We start from the raw sequence: 22,921 nt of genomic DNA on the forward strand, positions 1-22,921 counted from the left end.
CATGAAATAACCTTACAATAACAGTCACGACTGTGATTGCTAAAGAAAACCAAAGACACCATAATCTAGCCAAATTGGCATGTGAGATTATCTATCACAGCTGTAATGAGAGTGAGAGATATGGGATGTGCTTATGCCCAGAACATGAATAATCTAAATAGGTGGTATGGATGAATTGGTGTGTGAGGTGGACTTGTGTTTGACAGTGGTGGTGCCATTAGAAGATTACATGATGCCTAGGATTCTATAGTGTTCACAAACTCTTAAATTTTAAAGGGTATTACCACTCAGCTCTATTCCTATATGTAATACATGAGTATTTCTAGATCCTCTAATCTAATCTTGAAGGCCCCCTTTAGAATTGCCCCTTAGTAGGATGTCATTTATATAATGCTTATATTTAAAAGACTTAATGATAATTTGTCAAGGTCTTGACAGCAGAGTTAAGGATTTTTTTTTTATAGTGGCACTGAGTAAGACATGTTGACCAAGTCTTTCATATCAAAGAAATCTCCCATGCTCCTTTAGATATCTTTTTTTCAGTGTTCTTAGTAATAGGAGCTTGGATTGGTAGGACTTGTGCATTATGGTTGATACAATCAATAGTTAATCAACCTTTATGAGAGAAGCTTCAAGAACTGGGTGAACGTGACTATTGTGTGGGGTGATGGAAGGTATACTGTTCCCTCTGTTAGGAGATCTTGGATGACAGGCATCAGTCCCACAGTACGTTGTTTCAGGTGCTATTACATTGTGTTTACTACTGTGATTGGCAAAGCCAATTCCACAGACTCTCTTTTAGCATGGCCACCAAAAGAACCAAATATCTGATCTTATTTCAGACAATGCATTAAAACATCACTACCTATAGTGAGAAAAGTAAGAGCAAAAGAATGCCACAACTAAGGGTAAATATTTAATACCAATTGTTCATAACAGATTCCGTCCAGAACAGAGCCTATGACCATTAATTAGTCAGAAAAGAGAAAATTTCTCAAAAACTAATGGCGTGTACTTCTATTAAGATGTATCTATGTATTTGTGTACATAAAGATATGGCAGGAAATATACCATCGTATAAACAGTGGTGATCTCTGCAATTTGAGATGATGATTTATTACTATTATTCCCATTTTATTTTCTGCATTTCCAAATATTCTGGAATGTACGTATTCTATGTCATGGAAAAAAAGAAAACATTGTTAAAAAAAGTTTCTTTGTACTTCTTTTTTCTGGCTCCAATACTTAGAGTTATATAATGTTGGCCAGATTATTTAACCTTTTTCAATCTCATTTCACTCATTTACAAAAAAAACTAATCATAATGGTTTCATAGAATTCTTGTTTGGACTTATTTGGATTATATATGTAAATCATTTAGTGTAGTACTTGGGTCAGAATTTAAATGATTAATACATGTTTAGTATGATAGCTATCATTATCATCTTTGTTTTTATATCAAAAACTATCAGGCTTAATTGTTAGCCTTTCTGTGCCCTGCAAGATAATGTCAACTCTGTAAGGGCAGAGACCATGGTTATCTTGTTTCCTATGCTCTCAACACTTTTCAAAAAATGACCCTGTGTTTTCCCCTACTCTAAGAAGAGTAATTTTAGAACAAAAATTCCATATCCTGAATAGTTTCTTTGAATATCCATGTTAGAATTAAAGTATTCTTTATTCTGTTATTGCTCAATACATGCTTTTTTCACCAGAATAAAAGTCAGATGTGGTAGTTAACTGAGCTTGACAAAGTTTCAGGTTACTCCTTAAACTTTGAGCTTTTATTAAACAGGATTATCTAGGATAGCCAATGAAATGTTAACGTGATTATGTCAATACTAAAACTAAGACAGCAAGAAGTAAGATAATATCTCTGGGTGGAGCTTAACACCCAGCTATTACACAGCATTCTCACAAACCAAGCACATTCACTTTCTGTGTCTCTGAAGAAGGAACAGAGGTATTGCAGCATGGGAAGGAAATCTTTCTACCTTCTGATTTTGGGGGTCCTTGTAGCATATTATATTTACACTCCACTTCCAGATAATATCGAGGAGCCATGGAAAATCATGTGGTTGAACACATATATGAAAACTTTTTCACATTTGGTAAGTTTGGAACTGTATGGATTCAGATGTGCATATGTAACCATCTGATCTGGAGGAGGAAGTGTTCTGTTCTGCTTTGTTTTAACAATTGACTGATTAATCTACTTAAATAAGTGTTGCCGACTTTGTCTATATACCGGTAAAATTTTGTCTTTGGCCATTGTTGTTGCTCTTCTAAATATCAGATTCATGCTTCATGAAAAAGCAAGAGAAAGTGAGGAGGCATTTGAGTAAGTTTTCCTAAAGATGCTTTCTTCAGGTAGCATTAATGTCATCGTGAGGTGGTTTGAAATCCTGGTTTCTATGTGGTTTGGTATTTAAATTTTACAAGCAAATCAGCCATCACCTAAGTGTGCGCACTGTGTTAGTCACAGACCTTCATGCAGTCGTGTAGGGTTCAGGGTAAAGTCTCAGGGCATGTAGAGAGTTCTGAAGGAGGTTGGTTGGCATGAGTCCAGGGTGGACCCTGGAAGGCATGGTAGGCAGGAATGGAAGTGGGGAGTCCTGGGGTTTCACGGTGACTGGTGACCTGAAAGAACAGCCTCTGGTGCTGTTCTGCAAAACAGGCTGGGCTCAGTATTTGGTGTGGCTACATGCCAAAGAGCCTGGTGAATACTATTTATTACTTCTTTTGAGGATTTGACTCCTTCCTCTTTTTTTTTTCTATAATCTCTTTCTAGAATTTCCATCAGATAGATGTTGTAATTCCTAAGTTGATCTTTCATTTCCAATAATTCAACAATTCCAAATTTTGTTGAATTCTAGTTGGAAAAGAAGGACTAGGCCCCAACAGAGAAAACATTCTAGAGGTGGGGAAAAATGATAAATCAGAATTAAATGAATGATTGATCTCAGATTGTGAGGAAAGCCTTGAAGGAGCTAAATAGAATGAAAAGAGAATTATGCGGCCAATGGCAGGGGCAAGGCTACTGTATTTGTAGTCAGAGAAAACCTCCCTGAAGAGGAAATATCTGCTTGAAGACCTGAAGAATGAAAAGGAACCAGCCGCCTTCAGTGTTGAAAAAGTTCCCAGGCAGAGACAGCAGCAAGAGCAAAAGTCCCAGCTGCAAAATATCAAGTTCACGAAATTGTAGATGTTTGTCAGTGTTGAGGAGAGTGCTAGAATTTGGTTTGGAGTAATAAGTTATACATTTGGGCAATGGTAGTGAATTTTGTTGCAAAGTATGTGCAATGTAAAACTATTAAGGGTTCTAAAAAGAAAATAATTTTTCTCCTATTTACGTTCTCTGCTCTGTGATTTGGATGAGGGCCTTGACTATTTTTTTCCTTGGTTGTTGCTATTGATGAATTACTTAATTTATCAAAAGGAGAGAATTTGTAAATTAGAGAATACTCCATGCCAAGACAAAAATGCTCCATTTTTCCCTGAGAAAGAGGCAACTTAAATAATAAATCCAATGAGGTTCCACAGAAAAAATGAGCTAAACCAGAAAAGTAAGAAACAGAAAGTTTATAAGGGGGTGGAATGCTAATGGACTACTGAGGAAACTAATTTTGTTCCTCCCAACATCAGCCCCTGCCTCAGTTCCTGAGAAAATCCTGGTTTTTGGGAAATCAAGGCTCAAGTTCAAAGAATAGTTAGAACATCCAAGCAGCTGTGCCAGGTGGGAGAGGCACAGATAACTTGACTCACAGGTAACCTGTGGTGGGTTGAACATGTACACCCTAATCCATCTCTGTGAGTTTGGGCCCATTGTAAAAAGGACCTTTTGAGGAAATTACTCCATTGAAGTCATGGCCAAGTTGAATCAGGTTAGGTCTTAATCTTATTGCCGGAGGCTTTTATCAGCAGAATGAAATGCAGACACATAGACAGAAAGCCCTGGAGAGAAGCAGGAAGTCAATGGAATCCAGAAGAGGAGCCAGGAGAGGTCACCATGTGCACTGCCAGGTGAGAGAAAGGCCAAGGACCAAGAACAATGGATACCACAGGTTTTGGGAAAGCATCACCTTAGTTTTGGACTACTCTTAGCCTCAAATCTGCGAGCCAATAAAGTCCTGTCATTTAAACCAATCCATTGCATAATATCTGTTTTAACAGCAAAGGCATGAAGACACTTGCTTAGACATGTGTGGGCAATTTCAACATGCACAGATGACTTAGCTTTTATTTTAGTCATGTAATGCTGTAAGGTGGCCTTTCCTTTAGACACATGTAATTTATTCAATGCATTTGTATCATTTTTTTAGATATTCCTTTTCTCTGGTAGCCTTTTATTACATTTATGAATGTAATATATTTTCAGAGCTCTTAAATGGTACAAATTAAAAATAAAATTTTTAATATTTTTTTCTCATTCATGAATTGTCTAGGTTCTAAATCTCTGACTATCTATTTACAGATTTTATTGAAGTAGTATGGTATGAACGTTGAACCAAAAATCAAACTGCTAGGGTTAGAATCCACGTAAATATCACTAGCTGTGTATTTTCTAGCTGATTTATTTTCATCAGCTCTAGAATGAATATGACAATAGTACTTACCTCAAATGTTGACAACTAGTTAATATTCAGATAAATATTTGTAAAATGCACATATTTTCACTTTAAAAGGGTGAAAGAATAGGAAACTGGCAGGTAAGCTCATCCTTTTTTATCCTTTTATGCATTTCTTACCCCTCCTTCAAGCCCCCAGACACAAATAGCCAGACCCTGCGGTTCCCAGGTTTCAAGAACCTCTCCATCTCTAAGCTAAACCACTTCCTCCACCTAGAAGTTTTTTTTCCTTTCATTATTTGAATGACCAAATCCGAAGAAAAGTTCTACTTTTAAGCATTAGAGAAAATTGTACGTCCCGTTTGAAAACTCTTTTCTAGTTTGTTACTCCCAGGTACCTACCTTTTGTAATCACCTACCATCTGCCCCTAAAGTACCTTGTGCAAAGACCTAGAATAGCCTTTATTTTGCTTTGTAAATATCCTATCGGTCCTTCCTATTTAACTTTGAGACTCTTGAGAAGAGCATTTTTCTTGTTCGTCTGTGTAACCCTAGTGCTTAGAGGGAAACTTAGAAATTTTGTGGAATAAGGACTACGTGAATCTTCCTCTTAGTAATCTCTGTAGACATAGCCTGTGTGCTCTCATTCTTCCAAAAAGACCAGAGAGGATTCAGTTGGAATTATTCTCATTCATTTCATTTGAGCATATTAAAAGTTAATGTGTACTTATGTGTTTACAGGTCTCCTTGACATTTGGAACGTGAATTCTAGAACTGTGTGAATTTTGTTTTTAGGCTACAGTTGTGGAGCTGCTGGGATTTAACCATTTTATGGATTCCTTTTCATTATTCACGAGCTTGAATGAAGTCCCCCCAACCTCAGATGAAACTGTCACTGTGACTGAGACGACATTCAACAACATTCCTGTCCGTGTATATGTGCCAAAGCGGAAATCAGAAGCTCTAAGAAGGGCTATATTTTATATCCATGGCGGTGGCTGGTGTCTAGGCAGTGCTGGTAAGGGAATGCTTTAAAAATTCACGGTCATTGAGATAGTGTACAAAGTATCTATCACAAAGGAAAATACTGCCTTTGATAGGTATATAATGGCTTCTACTCAGTGATTGCTATCTGCTTTGTTTTCTGAAAAATTTTGCTCTTCCTTAGAGGTCCCAATCACTCTATTCCATATGTGTTTTTCTCATCAACCCTGGTAGAGTTGAGAAGACTAAATTTTTCTGATTTTTTGCAACTACTCTAAGAGAGTTTAACTTAGTATTTTTGCTTTCTCTTCAGTTGATGTTGCAGGATGATGTATAATGTTCATTCATTTCTTCACGTAATTATTTTGTGTCAGCCAACAGTGTAGGAAATTTGGATATGTCTTCAAACAGACAAAATCCTGCTTTCTATTTTTCTTAAAACTGTTTTATTAGTATGCATTCCCATATGATAAATCCATCCAAAGTGTGCAATTAGTAGCCTAGTATAACAAATAGTTGTGCATTCATCACCACAATCAATTTTAATTTTTTATTGCATAATTATAACATGTTTATGAACCAGAGAAATAAAAATCAGTGGTTTTCAAATCATTCTTCAACAAGTGGTTACAGGACAGATATCGTAGTTTGTCATGGGCTACCATACGATCCTTCATATTTTTCCTTCTAGCTGCTTCAGAATACAGGAGGCCAAAGAACTTAACTACTTTTTTATCATCACAATCAACTTTTTTTCCTTCTTTTTTTGTGAACAATAAGATATATACAAAAGCTATAAATTTCAAAGCACAGCACCACAAACAGTTGTAGAACATATTTCAGAGTTTGACATGGATTACAATTTCACAATTTTAGGTTTAACTTCTAGCTGCTCTAAAACACTGGAGACTAAAAAAGATATCAATTTAATGATTCAGCATTCATATTCATTTGTTAAGTCTTATCTTCTATGCATAATTCCACTATCAACTTTGTTCTTTCCACACCTCTCTTTGGGCTTGTTTGAGCTATGGCCATTCTAAATTCTTGATATTGGAAGTCTGCCTATTATATGGGGTAGGAAGTTGGAACTATGTGATGTTCTGCCGAGCCTGGGCTAGGTTTCAGGACTTATCTTGACCGGGGACCAATCTGGAGGTTGTAGGTTTCTGGAAAGTTACTGTAGTGCCTGGAACCCTTGTGGAATCTTACATATTGCCCTAGGTTTTCTTTAGGATTGGCTGGAATGGTCCTGACTGGGGGTTGGCAGGTTATGATAGGTAGCAAGGTCTACCGAAACCTTGCATAAGAGCAACCTCCAAAGTAGCCTCTCGACTTCATTTGAACTCTCTCTGCCACTAATACCTTATTAATTACACTTTTTCCCCCTTTTGGTCAGGATGGAATTGTTGATCCCATGGTGTCAGGTCTGAATACATCCCTGGGAGTCATCTCTCACGTCACTAGGGAAACGTTCACCCCTGCACGTCATGTCCCATGTACTGCAGAGAGCAATGAGTTCACTTGCAGAGTTGGACTTAGAGACACTGAGGCCACATCTGAGCAACACACCATGATCAATTTTAGAACATTTAAGAAGTACTCCATATACCTTAGCAGTCACCTCTCAATTCCTCTCTCCTTCCCCAGCCCTACATAACCACTAATCTTATTCTAGTTCTATAGATTTATGTATATTTGCATTTTATACAATGTATTCATACCATATGCATTATTTTGGGTCTAGTTTCCTTCACTTAGCATGTGTTGTTTTGTTTTTTAAATTATTGTTCTTTTATCTTTTAATTTGAGTGGTCATACCTTTACATAAAAGTCAATACAAAAAATAGTGTTCCCATATACTCACCTATTGCTGATGCTTTTCAGTGGTGTAGTACCTTTGTTGTAAGTGAGGAAAGAATATTAAAAGATTACTGTTAAGCATCATCCAGTTTGCACTAATGCATTTTCCCACCTGCCACCCTATCATTAGCACCTTGCAATAGTGATGCAGGTTTATTTTAATTCATGAAAGAACATTCTCGTATTTGTACTGTACCCACAGTCATCATCCACAATACAGGTCCACTGTATTACACAGTCCCATGTTTTATCCTCTAACTTTCCTTCTAGCAGCAAACAGGACACCAAACTTCCCTTTTCAACCACATGCATAAATCCAGCAGCATTAGGTACACCAACAACAATGTACTACCATCAGCACTATCCATTTCCAAACCTTTACAACCATGTAAATACAAATCTGCACAAATAAAGCATCAGCTCCCCATTATCTAGCCCCTTTCTATCTCTAGCTAACTTGTATTCTATATTCTAACTCTATGAGTTTGCTTATTGTAATTAGTTCATATCAGTGAGGCCACACAACATTGGTCCTTCTGAGTCTGGCTTATTTCACACAATATAATGACCTCAAGGTTCCTCAGTGTTGTCACACGCATTGAGATTTCTTTTCTTTCTACAGTTGGCTAAATATTCCATCATATATATATATATTACCTTTTGATCAACACTTGGGTTGTTTCCATCTTTTGGTAATTGTAAATAATGCAGTTATGAACATCAATGAGAAAAGGTCTGTTTCAGACTCTGCTTTCAGTTCTTCTGGGTATATAGCTAGTAGCAAGATTATTGATTCATATAGCAATTCTATAGTCAGCTGCCTGAGGAACTACTAAGCTGTTTTCCACAGAGGCTGCACCATTTTATATTCCCACCAGCAGTGAAGGAGTGTTCCTATTTCGCCATATATTCTCCAATACCTGTAGTTTTCTGATTTTTTTAATGGTGGCCATTCTAGAAGGGATGAAATGATACAACCTTTTGGTTTTGATTTGCATTTTCCTAATAGCTGGTGATGTTTTGATCACCTTTTTCATATGCTTTCTGGCCATTTGAATTTCCTCTTTGGATAAATGTCTATTCAAGTCTTTTGTCCATTTTTTAATTGGTTTTTTGCGTTTTTATTCTTAAGTTGTAGATTCCTTCATATGTTCTGGATATTGGATATGTGGTTTCCAAATATTTTGTCCCATTGAGTAGGCTACACTTTTACTTTTTTGACAAAGTACTTTGAAGCTCCAAAATATCTAATTTTGAGGAGGTCCCATTTACTGATTTTTTTCTTTTGTTGTTTGTGCTTTAGGTGTAAAGTCTAAGAAATCATTGCCTATCACAAGATCTTGAAAATGCTTCCCTACTTCTTCTTCTAGGATTTTATGTTCCTTTCTCTTATATTTAGATCTTTGATCTATTTTGAGTAAATTTTTGTATATGGTGTGAAATAGGAGTCCTCTTCAATTCTTTTGCATGTGAATATCCAGTTCTCCCAGCACCATTTGTTGAAGAAACTGTTTAGTCCCAGTTAAGTGGACTTGGCAGTCTTGTCATGTATCAATGGCCATAGATGTCAGGGTCTATTTCAGAACTCTCAATTCAATTCCATTGTTTAACATATCTATCTTTATGCCCATACCGTGTTCTTTTAACCACTGTATTTTTGTCATAGGCTTAAATGTAAGGACCTGTGATTCCTCTGACTTCACTCTTCTTTTTCAAGATGTTATTGGCTATTTGGGGTCCCCTTTTCCAAATAATGGTGATAATTAGCATTTCTATTTCTGCAATAAGGCTTTTGGAATTTTTATTGTGATTTTTTATTGTGTGGAATATGTAAATTAGTTTTGGTAGAATTGACATCTTAGTGATATTTAGTCTTCCAATCCATGAACACAGAATGTTTTTCCTTTTATTTAGGTCTTTTTTATTTCTTTTAGCAACTTTTTTATCTTGCTGTGTTCAACCCCTTTACCTTTGTGGTCAAATTTATTTCCTAATATTTGATTGTTTTAATCCCCATTGTAAATAGAAGTTTTTTCTTGATTTTCAACTCAGATTGCTCCTTATTAGCATATAAAAACACTACTGATTTTAGCATATTGAAGTTGTATCCCACCACTTTGCTGGATTCATCAATTATGTAGTACCATTATGTTGATTGTTTGCTACTATATATATAGGATCATGTTATCTGCAATAGCAAAATTATACTTCTTCCTTTCTCATTTGAATTTCTTTTATTTCTTTGCTTACCTAACTGTTCTAGCTAGAAGTTCTAGCACAATGTGGAATAATAGTGGTGACAGTGGGCATCCTTGTCTGGTCCCACATCTTAGAGGGAAGGCTTTCTGTTTTTGCTATTGAGCACAGTGTTAGTCATTAATTTTTCATATATGCCCTTTATCATGTTGAGGAAGTCTCTTTGTGCTCCTAACGTTGAATTATTTTGGTCAAGGAAGAATTTGTATTTTGTCAGATTACCTTACTGCCTCCAGTGAGATGATCATGTTTTTTCCCCTATTCTATTTGTTAATGTGTATTACACTAATAGATTTCTTGACCCACCCTTGCATACCTAGAATTAAATCCACTTAATCATGGTGTGCATTTTTTTTTAATGTGCTGTTGAGTTTGACCTCCAAGTGTTTTGTTTGGGATTTTTGCACCTATATTCATTAGAGAAATAGGTCTGTAATTTTTTTTCCTTGTAGTATCTTTATCTGGGTTTGGTATTAAGGTGGCGTTCACTTAATGGAATGGGTCAGGTAGTGTTCCCTCCTCTTCCATTTTCAGAAGAGTTTGATTCTTCTTGGAGGGTTGGGAATTTTTCCTGGAATGATTGATAGAATTCCCCTGTGAAGCCATCTGGTCATGACTCCCAGGGGTGCAAATCTCTGGCACTGTGGGACCTAACTCCAGGGGATGAGCCAGGATGAAGTATCATCGAATGAGAAAGCCTTCTTGACCAAAAGAGGGAAGAGAGAAATGAAATAAAATAAAGTCTTTCTTTGTTGAGAATTTTTTGATGGGTGATTCCATCTCTTCCTTGGCAATTGGTCTATGGAGGTCATCTGTTTCTTCTAGAATCAGTGTAGGTTGTTCCTATGTTTCAAGCAATTCTAAGTCATCTAAGTTGTCTAATTTCTTGGCATATAATTGTTCAGGGTATCCTACTTTGAGCCTTTTTATTTCAGTGAGGTCACTCGCAATGCACCCTTCTAATTTATGATTTTATTTGTACCTGCTTGCTTTATTTATTTGTCAGTCCAGCTAAGGGTTTGTCAAATTTACTGATCTTCTGAAAGAACCAAGTTGCAGTTTTGTCGATTCTGTCTATTGTTTATTTTATTTTTGATTTCATTTATTTCTGCTCTAATTTTTATTATTTCTTTCCTTCTGTTTGCTTTGAGAATAGTTTGCATTCATTTGTCTGGTTTGTCTAGGTGTGTGGTTAGCATTTTATTTTACCTATTTCCTTACTTTTAATGTAGCCTTTAGGGCTATAAATTTGCCTCTCAGCACTGCTTTTGCTACATCTCATAAATTTTGATATGTTGTAATCTCATTTTATTTTTCTCAAAATATTTAGTGATTACACTTGCAGATTTCTCTTCGACCCTCTGTGTCATCCTTACCTTGTGAAGCTTATTCATGCAAAGGAGAACCTAAGCCTACTGATAATTACACCTTAAATCACCCCCAGAGAACCTCTTTTGTTGCTCAGTTCTGACCTCTCTCTCTAAGCCAACTTGGCAGGTTGAAGTCACTGCCTTCCTCCTAAGAAGGACATGGCTTCTTGGGCTATAAACCTCCCTGACCATGTGGGACATGTTTCCTGGGGAAGAGGCAGGATTTGCATCATGGGAATGAGAAAGCCTTCTTGACAAAAAGAGGGAAAGAGAAATGAAAGAAAATAAAGTTACAGTGGCTTATAGAGTTCAAAAAACTTGAGAGATTATCCTGGAGGTTATTCTTATGCATTACATAGATATCCCTTTTGAGTTTATGGTGTATTGGAGTGGCTAGAGGGAAGTACCTGAAACTATTGAACTGTGTCCCAGTAGCCATGATACCTGATGAAGACTGTATAACTATTTAGCTTTCATAATGTGACTGTGTGATTGGGAAAACCTTGTGTTTGATGCACCTTTTATCCAGGATATAGACACATGAGAAATTAAATAAGGATAAAAATAAATAAATAATAAGGGGGGATAAAGGGTAAAAATGGGTAGATTGAAGTATTGGTAGTCAATCAGAGGAAGAGCTAAGGGGATTGGGATGTATGAGTCCCTTTTTTTCCTTTTAATTTCATTTTTCTGGAGTGATGTGAAGGCTGTAAAAATGATCATGGTGAAGAATTCAAAATTATGTAATGATATTTTGAAGCACTGATTGTATAATAATGTCAGAATGTATGTGTGGCTAGTTCTCAATATATATATATATATATATATATATATATATATATATATATATATATATATATTTAGAGAAGGGTGTTTTGTTTAGCTTCCATATATTTTTGAATGTTCTGATTCTCCTCCTGTTGTTGATTTCCAGCTTTATTCCATTATGTTCAGGAAACATGCTTTGTATAATTTCAGTCATTTTAAATTTATTGAGACTTGTTTTGTCACCCAATATGTTGTCTATCCTGGAATATGATCCATGAGAAGATTCTACTGGAGAAGAAAGTATAAAGTTTTATGATGATATTTCTGCTTGGGGTTTGCCCCTTTTACTGACATATAGTGTCCTCTTTTGTCTCATGTAACAGTTTTGCATTTAAAGTCTATTTTGTCTGATATTCTAATATGCTAATATTGAAAATGTTACTATTTTGTTACTGTTTGTGTGGAATATCTTTTATCTAACATTTCACTTTAAACTTGTTTGGGCCCATGGGTTTAATATGGGTCTTTGTAGACAGCATATCGATGAATCATATTTTTTTATACATTCTGTCCATGTGTGCGTTTTGATTAGGAAGTGTAATCCTTGAATTTTCATTGGTATACTGTGCAGGAAATCCTCATTTCAACCATTTTAACCTCAGGTTGTTATCTGTCATATGTTATTTTTGTCTCTTTTTACCTTTTTAGTTAGTCTTTCTGAAAATCTTCATTTCCACATTCTCTTTCGAGCCTCCTTCTCCTCTTTGTTTCAGTATGCAGAACCCCATTTTGTATCTCTTATAAGGCTAGTTTTGCTGTTGAAGAACGCTCTCAGTTTCTGTTTATCTGTGAATACTTTAAACTCTCCTTCAGTTTTGAAGGACAGTTTTTATCTGGATAAAGAATTATTGTCTTGCAGTTTTTCTTTCTCAGTACCTTAAATATATCACACCAGTGTATTCTCACCTCTGGTTTTCTGTTGAGAAATTGGCACATAGTCTAATTGAGGATCCGTTGTATGTGATGAATCACTTTTCTCTTGTGCTGTCAGAATTCTCTATTTTTTGCATGTGGGATTCTGATTAGTGTGTGTCACAGAGTATATCTATTAAGATTTATTGTGTTTGAGGTATGTGGCAATTCTTGGACACATATATTTATGCCCTTCAGAAGAGTTGGGTAATTTTCAGCCATTATTTCTTCAAATATTCTTCCTGTCCCCTCTCCATTTTCTTCTCCTTATGGGATACCCATGAGTACTTGGTACTGTCTCTTAAATCTCTGAGACCCTACTCAACGTTTCCCATTACTTTCTCTATCTGTTCTTCTGTCTGTAAGATTTTAAATATTCTATTTTCTATGTCAGTGATTCCTTCTTTTGCCTGTTCAAATTTACTGTTGTATGCCTTTAGTGTATTTTTAATCTCTTCTGTTGAGCCTTTAATTCCTATGATTTATGTTATGGTTCTTTTCATACTTTCTAATTCTTCTTTATGCTCACCCAGGGTCTTCTTAATATACTTTATCTCTTTAGCCATATTTTCCTTCATCTCATTGAATTGATTTTAGAGATTTAATTGAATATCTTTCATTAGTTGTTTCAAATTCTATGTCTCTCCAAAGTTTTAATATGTTCCTTTGACTGGGTCATTCTTTCAGTCTGTTAGTGTGGATTGTTATTTCTGCTGATGTCTAGGCATCTAAATATGTCGATGAAATTACTCTGAAGGTTAGTTTCTCTCTCTCTTGGCTAGGGTTTTATTGTTGAATGGTTTTGTGTTAAGGCTCTTTTTTTGGCACTTGGTTCAACTTAATCTAGATCATTAGTATTGTCCAACTTTCAAGGGTTAGATTGTTTCAGCTCTTCTTTATCTGATTCTTGCCCTGGGAATGAGTACAATTCCTAGAATTCTTAGTATACACCATATTTCATCCCCAGCAGAAAGCTTCTTCATCCTCTTTTTTCTTCTCTGAGATTCTTGATCTATTCTGTTTGTTTTTGCTTGGAGTCCATGGTATTTTTCCCCCCTCTGCTTTCTTTACCTCTAGCTAATTCTACCTGGAGTTCAAATTCTGGGAGGAGTATCACCCCAGAGAGGAACTTTCCAATTCAATGTTTCTCAGCCAGGAAAGGGTCAGAGAACAAAAAGGAAGAGTGGACAGTTTCAAAGAGCCTGGGTGAGAGACCCAGGAAAGTTATCAAAAGCCTTTTTGATGGCCCTTCATAGCATGCTCTCTTGGCCTGCTCAGCAGATGGTGCCCATCAACATACTGTTCCCTGCAGACCTAGGGATGCCCTGCGTCCTTGAACCTTCACTGCCTTTGCCCCTTTCAGTGGCAGTGTTGAAGGGAAGGCTGCTGTAGTCCCTGTCTCAGGTGGCCTAAAACAGTAGTTCAGGGCCTGGATAGATTGATCTCAATTTGCCAATCAAATGCTGTAATCATTACTAGGGATTCCCCAGCTCAGAACTGTTCTTGCATAAGAGGGCTTTCACATCCCTCTCTTTCCATAGTAGCCAGACTGAAACTGAACCTGAGGCAGCTCACCCTGATTGTGGGGGATGGGAGCCAGCCACTGCCATGGAGTTCTCACAGTTCTTTACTGCAGTTTCTCAACCTCTTTGTGTCACTTTTCCCTGGATGCTGTACAGTACTCCCTTGACTTCCAAAGCTCTGGACCTGTCATTTCAGACAGTTTCAGCCTGATCATTAGCTGTTTTGGAGGAGAGTGAGTTCTAGTACTCCTTATTCCTCCACCTTCAAATCCTGCCTTATTGGAGCTTATATTCTAATAGAAGATATCACTAGTCCAGCAATCAATCAAACAGTGTGTTACAAAGTGTCAAGTATAGAAAATAATAGATTAGAGTTATCAGGATCAGGAGTGCAAGTTGCAGACTTTTTTCTTTATTTTCTTGTGGTCACAGAGGAAGGAGCCCTGAGTGGTAGATGTTTTGAAGTATAGAATTACAGTAGAAATAGGAAGTGGAAGGACTGTGATAAAGGTTCAGTTATATGACTCTGAGAAAATTATCTAAACCTTTTGGCTCCCAGAATCCTGATAATTCAGTTGTCTACCTCAGGTGAATGGAATATTGATTGACTGAGGTTATAGATTTTGGATTGGGGATTATGATAAGAACACTGAACTTCAGAGAGAAATAATGAATTAGTCTAGACAAGAAATGTTACAGACTTGAAACTAAGCAAAAGTTTCCAAATGAATGGAAAGTTAGGGGATATTGAGAAAGAGAGAAGTGGGAGGCAGAGAGGGAGAGAAAAAAAATCAAAGGTGATTGTCTTATCTCCTTCAAGATGACTAACAAGGTGATGCCTTATCCTTGAGGAACACAGAAATGAGTTAAATGGACAAATAAGCTACCAGCAAAGCACTGAGAAGAAACACTTAAAGGGATAATAAAATGAAAAGAAATTCAAAGAACATGATAGTCTCAAGAAGGGGTAACAATTAAAATTACTGTTTGGCATGGAGATGCTAGTTTAGATAAGGCTGGAAATTGCCTCTTGAATGTTGAGATTCAATAGAATTTTTCATATAGAAACACAATTCAGCTAACAAAAAGTGAGAAGTGTAGTAAATGGAAAGAATGATTTTTGGCTTTAAAGTGTCTTAATGGTGAAGAACAAGCAAAAAAATTGACAGATTGAAAGGAGAGTAAATTAAGAGCATATTATTTTATTTTATTATATAGGAGAGACATGGACAAATTGGTAGACTGAAGGATACGAAGGCAATAAATAGATATATGTTAGAGAAATGGACGGATTGGGAGTGTTGACTGATAGAGTAAATTTCCAAAAGAAAGAGGAGGGAAGAAGATTCAGAGCATTGGTTATGAATAGAAAGGTCAGAATTGAATGAGAAGAATTTCACATCTTCATCCTAGAGAAGAGAAGAAGAGGTAAGGACCTCTCTCAGCTAAATATATTTTTACAACGGTAGTTGCGATAAGAGTTTGTTCTTGTTTGCTAGCTGGCAGAATGCAACTTTTCGGAGACTTATTGGCTTTTAATAAAAGGGATTTATTTTATTGTTTCTTCAGAGGAATAGCAGCAAACTTTCAACTCAGGCTCTTTCTTATGTGGGAAGGCACAGGGTGATTTCTGCTGGCCTTCTCTCCAGGCCTCTGGGTTCCAACAACTTTCCCGGGTGTGATTTTTTTCTGCATCTCCAAAGGCCTGGGCTGAGCTGCAAGAGCTGAGAAGAGGTATGCTGAGCTGCTTGGGCTATGCTAAATTGAGTCTCCCATTAATCCCCAACCAATTAAATCAAACATCATTCGCTGCAGCAGGCACACCTCCTAGTGGACTGCAGATGTAATCAGCAACAGATGATGTCCACATGCCATTGACTCATGTTCACAGCAATAGAACCAAAGCATCTTTTCCTAGTCAAGTTGATGCCAGAATCTAACTACCACAAGTAGTAAGTAAAGGTGGTCCAGCTTTTGTGTCCTCCATACATTAAGGAAGCATAATTCTAACCCATTTATTTTTGGAAGATTTTTTTATTTCTCTCATGCAGCCATAGGTGGTCATTCTGGATTGTCACAGTTCCTTCTATAACTTCTTGGCTCACCCATCTAGACTTGACACTGGTCAAATCCAAAACTTCGTTTTTCACCTTTGTGATCCCCATTTCCCAACAAAGAGACAAATCAATATTTCCTCCACTATGGGAGTTGAGTTGGCCTGTAAAAAGTGAGGCTTTTTAGAACGGCAAATGAGGAAATGTTCACAAGAAAAGAAAGAAGGAAGGAAAAAAGGACAATCAGAAGGTTCACTGAGCAACTCAAATTCTGTTGAATTGCAGTTGGGTATTTACTCATGGATAAATGTTAAATTTGGGCAGGCCACGGTGGCTCAGCAGGCAAGAATGGTTGCCCCCATGCCAGAGGACCCGGGTTCGATTCCCAGTGCCTGCCCATGTTAAAAAAAAAAAAAGATGTTAAATTTGTCTCTTTCACATTTTTAATGTGGAACATGTGGAGAATGGCAGAAATATATAACACATACAGCAGAATTTCTGTGAAGGAAAAATATATCTCTTCGTTTGTCCTTTCTCATTAATATCCTGTTTTTCTTTCAGCTTTAAATATCTGTGACCAGCAGTCAAGATGTGCAGCAGACAGACTTGATGCTGTTGTCATATCAACCAAGTAAGAGCTGTGTAGTTTTGCTTTCAAACCTGATGCCTTACATGCAATGAGTCTTTCCACTTTCTTGGCTTATATGTGTTTGTAAGAAAAAAGGTTTCCTGATAACACTGACTCGGCAATGGAAAGCAAAGTCTCAGGTTGGATTTCTTGGAGTTAAAGAATAAAACCTCCGTGTATGTATATGTTTAAGTGTGTGTGTGTGTGTGTGTGTGTGTGTGTCTGTGTGTGTGGTTGAAGCATGAAGAGATAAAAGAAAAAAATTTTTCCACATAAATTTAAATGGTATCATCCATGGACATTATTTTTACTGGAATTCATCTCCTCTCTTCATTTACATTATCTTTAAGAATGAATGCTCTGGAGTGAGAAGATCCTCTATTAAAGTGAATTATAAATAATTCCTACTTCAGGACTGGTGAAGATTAAGTGGTAGCATTTCTGAAATGGTCTTATCCTAAAGTTTGTCATTTGATAAGTCTGAAATATTAATGTTTATTACCAAATTAAACAAATAGGCAAGGCCAATATGTTAGTTTCAAATAGCGAATAAGAGAGTGTTAGGAAAGAACGCTTAGGTAGAAAATCACAATAGAAGGGGGTTGCTAGGTAGGTACACTTGAGAGTTGCAGGCTCATACTTACACTTCAGAAAACGTAGGAAAAGTTTCAAAAAGACATTGATAGGACCATTTTTCAGGTAAATCATTACTATAAAGTTGTAGCAAAGTCATGCTCAAGATTTGATTGTAAGTGATGAATAATAAATATAAAATTAGACAGAATAACATTGAAAAAGGTAAGCAGAAAACCTACACTTATGCTATTTTGCATTCCAACTTAAGTTTTTATTTATTTATTTACTTTTTGTGCATGAGCAGGCACCAGAGACCAACTTTATTTTTTAAAGATGGTTTTTCTGAAGATGGCAAGTCAAATGACATTATACGACATAAACCTGTATTTAGATCATCAAAATGACTAATAAATCACATGTAAATAAACAATAAATATACTTTAAAATTTGCATGCAGGCACATTCCTTGCCAGTGAATATGCTTTTATTTACTTACATTAATGATAAATTTTTGAACTCCATAAAAATGTGGATAATTTTAACAATATTAAAATTAAAATGGCCAACAAACACATGGAAATATGCTCAACATCATTAATCATTAGGAAAATGCAACTCAAAACCACAATGAGATTTATTCACACCCACTAATATATCCATAATGAAAAACAGCTAATAACAAGTGTAGACGAGAACATAGAGAAGTTGGAATACTTCATACTGCCGGTGAGAATGTAAAATGTTGCTATCACTATAAAAACAGTTTGACACATCCTCAAAAACTTAAACATAGAGTAACTCTTTAATCGAGCCATTCAACTCCAAGGTTTACATCCAAAAGAAATGAAAACATATGTCCATATAAAAAAACATGTAGACAATTGTTCATAGCAGCATTTTTGTAATACCACAAAAGCAGTAACAACTAAAATGTCCATTAGCTAGTGAATGGATAATTCTATGCAATCAAATATTCATCAATGAAAAGGAATGCTGTATAAGAATAAACCTTGGAAATATCATGCCAAGTGAAAGAAGTTAATTACAAAAGACCACTACAGTATGATTCCATTTATCTGAATGTCCAGAATAGACAAATCGATGGAGGCAAAATGTAGATTAGTGGTTGATTAGGCTAGGGAGGGGCAGGGATGTAACCCTTTTTGGATGCCACCAATCTTTTTCTTTTAAAAAAAGAAACATTACAGGATTTCTTTCTGGTGTTGATGAAAATGTTCTAAAATTGATTGTGGTGATGGTTGCACAAGTCTGGATATATATGCAAAACCACTGATTTAGACACTTTAAATGAATACCTTGTATCTTATGTGAATGACATAGGTGAATGCATTGAAAAAACAACTCATAGAAAATGGTCCATGAACATAAAAAGTTACTTTACATCAAGAAAACATAAATTAAAATGAATAGGAGAAAACTCTGTATTCAATATCATAGCTGAAATAAAAGACATCAAGCACCAAGTGTTGGTGAGAATTTGTAGCACTTTCCTAGAAAGTGCATATGCTGTAAGTTTAAGAACAAATATGGTATTTTGAAAAACTCTTTGGAAATATTCACTAAAGCTAAGCATATATGCATAATTCTGTGTCCAGCAATAGCACTTACAGATCTATGTCAGCAGAAATGCATACACAGGTTCATGAAAAGTGCATGCACGAGAATATTCATGGGAGCTCTGCTTGTGAAAGTCCAGGACTGCAAACACCAGCATTTTAATCAATAGATGAACTGTGATGTTTTGACACAATGGAGCCCTACAGAAATAGGTGTACATGCAGCAATGTGGATGAGAATCAGAAAGATAATGTTGAGCAAACAAAGGGCCACAAAGAGCACATGGTGTATGATTGCATTTATTTAAAGGACAAAACATTCAAGATTCAACTATGTGTTATAAGTAAAGTTAGTGGATACTTCATGGTTTGGGGAGCTACTGGATGGGAGGATGAAGGAGGTTTCTAGGGTGCTGATAATAATCTATTGATGATCTGGGTGCTGGTGATATGCCTGTGTTCAGTTGTAAAATTAATACAGTTGTACACTTGTGATATGTACTCTTCCAAGATGTGTCTATGCTTTAGAAAAGTAAAAAAAAAAAGAAAGTAAATGACAAAAAAACGTGTTTTCTCTCCACAGTTACAGACTAGCACCTAAGTATCATTTTCCAGTTCAGTTTGAAGATGTATATAATTCCCTAAAGTGGTTCTTACGCAAAAAAGTTCTTGCAGAATATGGTGTGAATCCTGAGAGAATAGGTGTTTCTGGGGAGAGTGCTGGGGGGAATTTAGCTGCAGCAGTGGTGCAACAGGTATGATGCTTGCCATTTGTTTGTGTTTTTTTTTTAAATAATTTACTTAAAAACTTATTCATTACATATATTAAAATATTGATGTAAATTTAAGTATAGTGACTATTTTTGTAAATACTAAAGAGAATATTGAAAAGAATCTTTTAAATATTAAAATGACCCAATCCTGTCATTGTTTATTGTTTCTATCTTAATGAAATGCTGTCTCTATATAGAATAGGTTCAAAGTGATCTAAATCTATTTGTTAAAAATTGTATATAGTCATTTAAAAATATTAAAATTATATATATGGCAGTGAAATACTAATCAGCTGAATGAGAGAATATATGAACTCAGACAATAACCTCATCAGTTTAATAGAGGACCAGATAGATTCAATAATCTTCAATCAAGCATTGTGAACATTCCATAAATTATTCTACTACATGAATAATATTCTAATTTTAGAAAACTTATCAACAAATTCAAATATTTCTATGTTACTTGCAAAGTCTACCAGGAGGAACAAATGCAAAGTGTTCAAAGAGTTCCTTTTTCTTTTTTGCCCAAGTACAATCAGATGTTTTTAAATGCTATTTTCATAATGGCGGTACTAGAATAATAACAAACAGCACTTTTCATCTCAGATTATATGTAAAATGGGTTTTATTTTTTTAGGAACAAAAACACTGATTGTTTAAGACCTAGAAAGTTTAGCCATAGGTAGAGGGACCCAGGGTTACGCTACCCTGAACCATAGCCACAGGTACGGAAGTTTGGAATTTATTTGTTGAGACTAATCATTCACCAAGGATTTAGAGCAAGTTCTTTTTTTAATTGGAGTGATTTATTTCTTGGTTATATTTATTTATACATTTTTTGTTAACACCAAAAAATACTTTGGTCTCTAAAGTCTTTGGACAATATTCTCAAGACGAAATGGAATTGTTGGGCTTTGTTCCAATCATGGCATAGAACATATTTTTGAACCTTCTCTGATGTGGGATTCTTAGCATTGCTATGAATCCTATGATGTAGCTGGAAGTGCACTTGATTAAACACTAGGACACCTGCAGTTTCTTGAAATGAAGTAATTTCTAGATGTGATGATACTGGCCAGGACACTAAATCTTTGTAACCATCAATTGCCTCAGGTAAGAGATAAACAAACCCCTTCAACTTTACAGAGCTGTTGTGAGGGTCAGATAACTTCTTTTATATAAAAATGCCAGTTAGCCTTTTATGATCTTTACAAGTATTCTCCAAAATGGTCTATTCTGACCTCTGAAGTTAAATATGTGGGAAAATACCATTATTTTTTAAATATTTGAGGTTATAGTCAATAGTATCTCCATTTTTTGTGAAAGTTAAATACATCCTTAATAGTATATTATACACTTTGAAACGTATGCAAATTTGCATTTTAAAGTATTGTACATGTTTGCAAATATTGAAACATTTTAAAATATTTTTTCCAACTTATGGATCAATATTTTTGTCCACTTTGGTGTTTTTGCACCTCTCTTTGCAGACTACCGATCTTTATAAGTATTAGCACATTAGGTCTGATACAAGTAAGGATGATGCTAACAGAATGTTTTACACAGAGAGCCTGTCCAAATTGCTGAAAATCAAACATGTCTCTTTATCATCAGCATCAAGTCAGAAACCCTATGAGTGATCCTTTCTTGCCAAGGCAAAGCCTATGGGTATACTAGGACATTTAAAGAAATTCTTATATGAAGCAAAGAGGGGGGAAAAACGTTTTACTTTGTGGACTCCTAGTTGTGATTTCTTGCTAGAGAGGGTAGGACCATAATTTTCTAAGAAGTTTTAGATCCTTTTGAAGTATTGGAAGAGAAGAACAATAAAGCCATTTTGCCTTCAATTAAAAGTATCCTTTAATTATGAAGCATATAGTTCTAGAAGCCCATTTTAAATTTTTGAAGTTTTTTGAGATGTTACATTTCTGTTACCAGATTCTTTTTGAGATTATGAATTTATATATAGATGATCTTGTTACAGTAATTTATTGTTTTAAAAGGAAAATAATTTATAAAAGTTATCTTAATTATTTTTCAGCTCTTAGATGACCCAGATGTCAAGATCAAACTCAAGATTCAGTGTTTAATTTATCCTGCCCTTCAGCCTCTTGATCTAGCTTCACCATCATATCAAGAAAATTCACATTTTCCAATCCTGCCTAAATCACTCATGGTCAGGTTCTGGAGTGAATATTTTACTACAGACAGATCCCTTGAAAAAGCCATGTATTCCAACCAACATGTACCTGTGGAATCAAGTCATTTGCTCCAGTTTGCTAATTGGAGCTCCTTGCTCCCCGAGAGGTTTAAGAAAGGACATGTTTATAAGAATCCAAGTTATGGTAGTTCTGAGCTGGCTAAAAAATATCCAGGATTCCTAGATGTGAGAGCTGCACCCCTTCTTGCTGAGGACAACAAATTACGTGGATTACCCCTGACCTATGTCATGACTTGTCAATATGACGTTTTAAGAGATGATGGACTCATGTATGTCACCCGGCTTCGGAATGCTGGAGTTCAGGTGACCCTTAACCACGTTGAGGATGGATTCCATGGAGTACTTGCATTCCTGACATTTAAAATTGGCGAAAGGGAGTTTAATCAGTATATTAGTTGGCTAAATGAAAATCTATAGTAAAAAGTTTATCAAGTACATATTTTAAAAATAAGCAAATCTCAAAACTTCATAAAATCCAGATGTTCAAAATTGGTTTTTGTCAGAAATGGTCTACTTAAGGTCAACATATGCATAATAAATCTTATCACAAATCAGTCGCTTTTCTGTTTTCTCTCTTGCTCTGACGTATTTCATTCCATTCTGCTATTTCATTAGATTTTTTCATCTTAAAGTGTTCATCTTACAGTTATTGATATCTTATTTTCTTGTATACACTCTCTTGTGTGATAACCACTGTTTGCAATTGAAAGAGGATCAATGTCAGCAAATATCACCTGCCTGGGTATTGGTAAGGTTTTCATCAATGTACCTTTAGGGTCTGAAAC

The 22,921-nt window shown here is 35.7% G+C and overlaps 1 protein-coding gene across 1 annotated transcript; it reads left to right on the forward strand.

The window, feature by feature from the left end:
• Positions 1 to 1,892: 1,892 nt before the first annotated feature.
• On the forward strand, positions 1,893 to 22,690 carry LOC143684110 (arylacetamide deacetylase-like). Its single transcript, XM_077160800.1, has 5 exons — positions 1,893 to 2,111; positions 5,364 to 5,586; positions 16,920 to 16,989; positions 19,723 to 19,894; positions 21,957 to 22,690. The coding sequence occupies exons 1-5, from the start codon at positions 1,974 to 1,976 to the stop codon at positions 22,551 to 22,553; spliced, it is 1,200 nt and encodes a 399-aa protein (XP_077016915.1). The 5' UTR covers positions 1,893 to 1,973; the 3' UTR covers positions 22,554 to 22,690.
• Positions 22,691 to 22,921: the final 231 nt, after the last annotated feature.

Source organism: Tamandua tetradactyla, chromosome 5, assembly GCF_023851605.1.
Source record: "Tamandua tetradactyla isolate mTamTet1 chromosome 5, mTamTet1.pri, whole genome shotgun sequence".
Classification (NCBI taxonomy): Eukaryota; Metazoa; Chordata; class Mammalia; order Pilosa; family Myrmecophagidae; genus Tamandua; species Tamandua tetradactyla.

Excerpts from the sequence above, each read along its gene's own strand:
- LOC143684110 (XM_077160800.1), top strand. The coding sequence starts at position 1,974 with ATGGGAAGGAAATCTTTCTACCTTCTGATTTTGGGGGTCCTTGTAGCA. Across the intron at positions 5,587-16,919 it reads CTGGTGTCTAGGCAGTGCTG|CTTTAAATATCTGTGACCAG; the intron begins GTAAGGGAATGC and ends TTTTTCTTTCAG. Across the intron at positions 16,990-19,722 it reads GCTGTTGTCATATCAACCAA|TTACAGACTAGCACCTAAGT; the intron begins GTAAGAGCTGTG and ends TTCTCTCCACAG.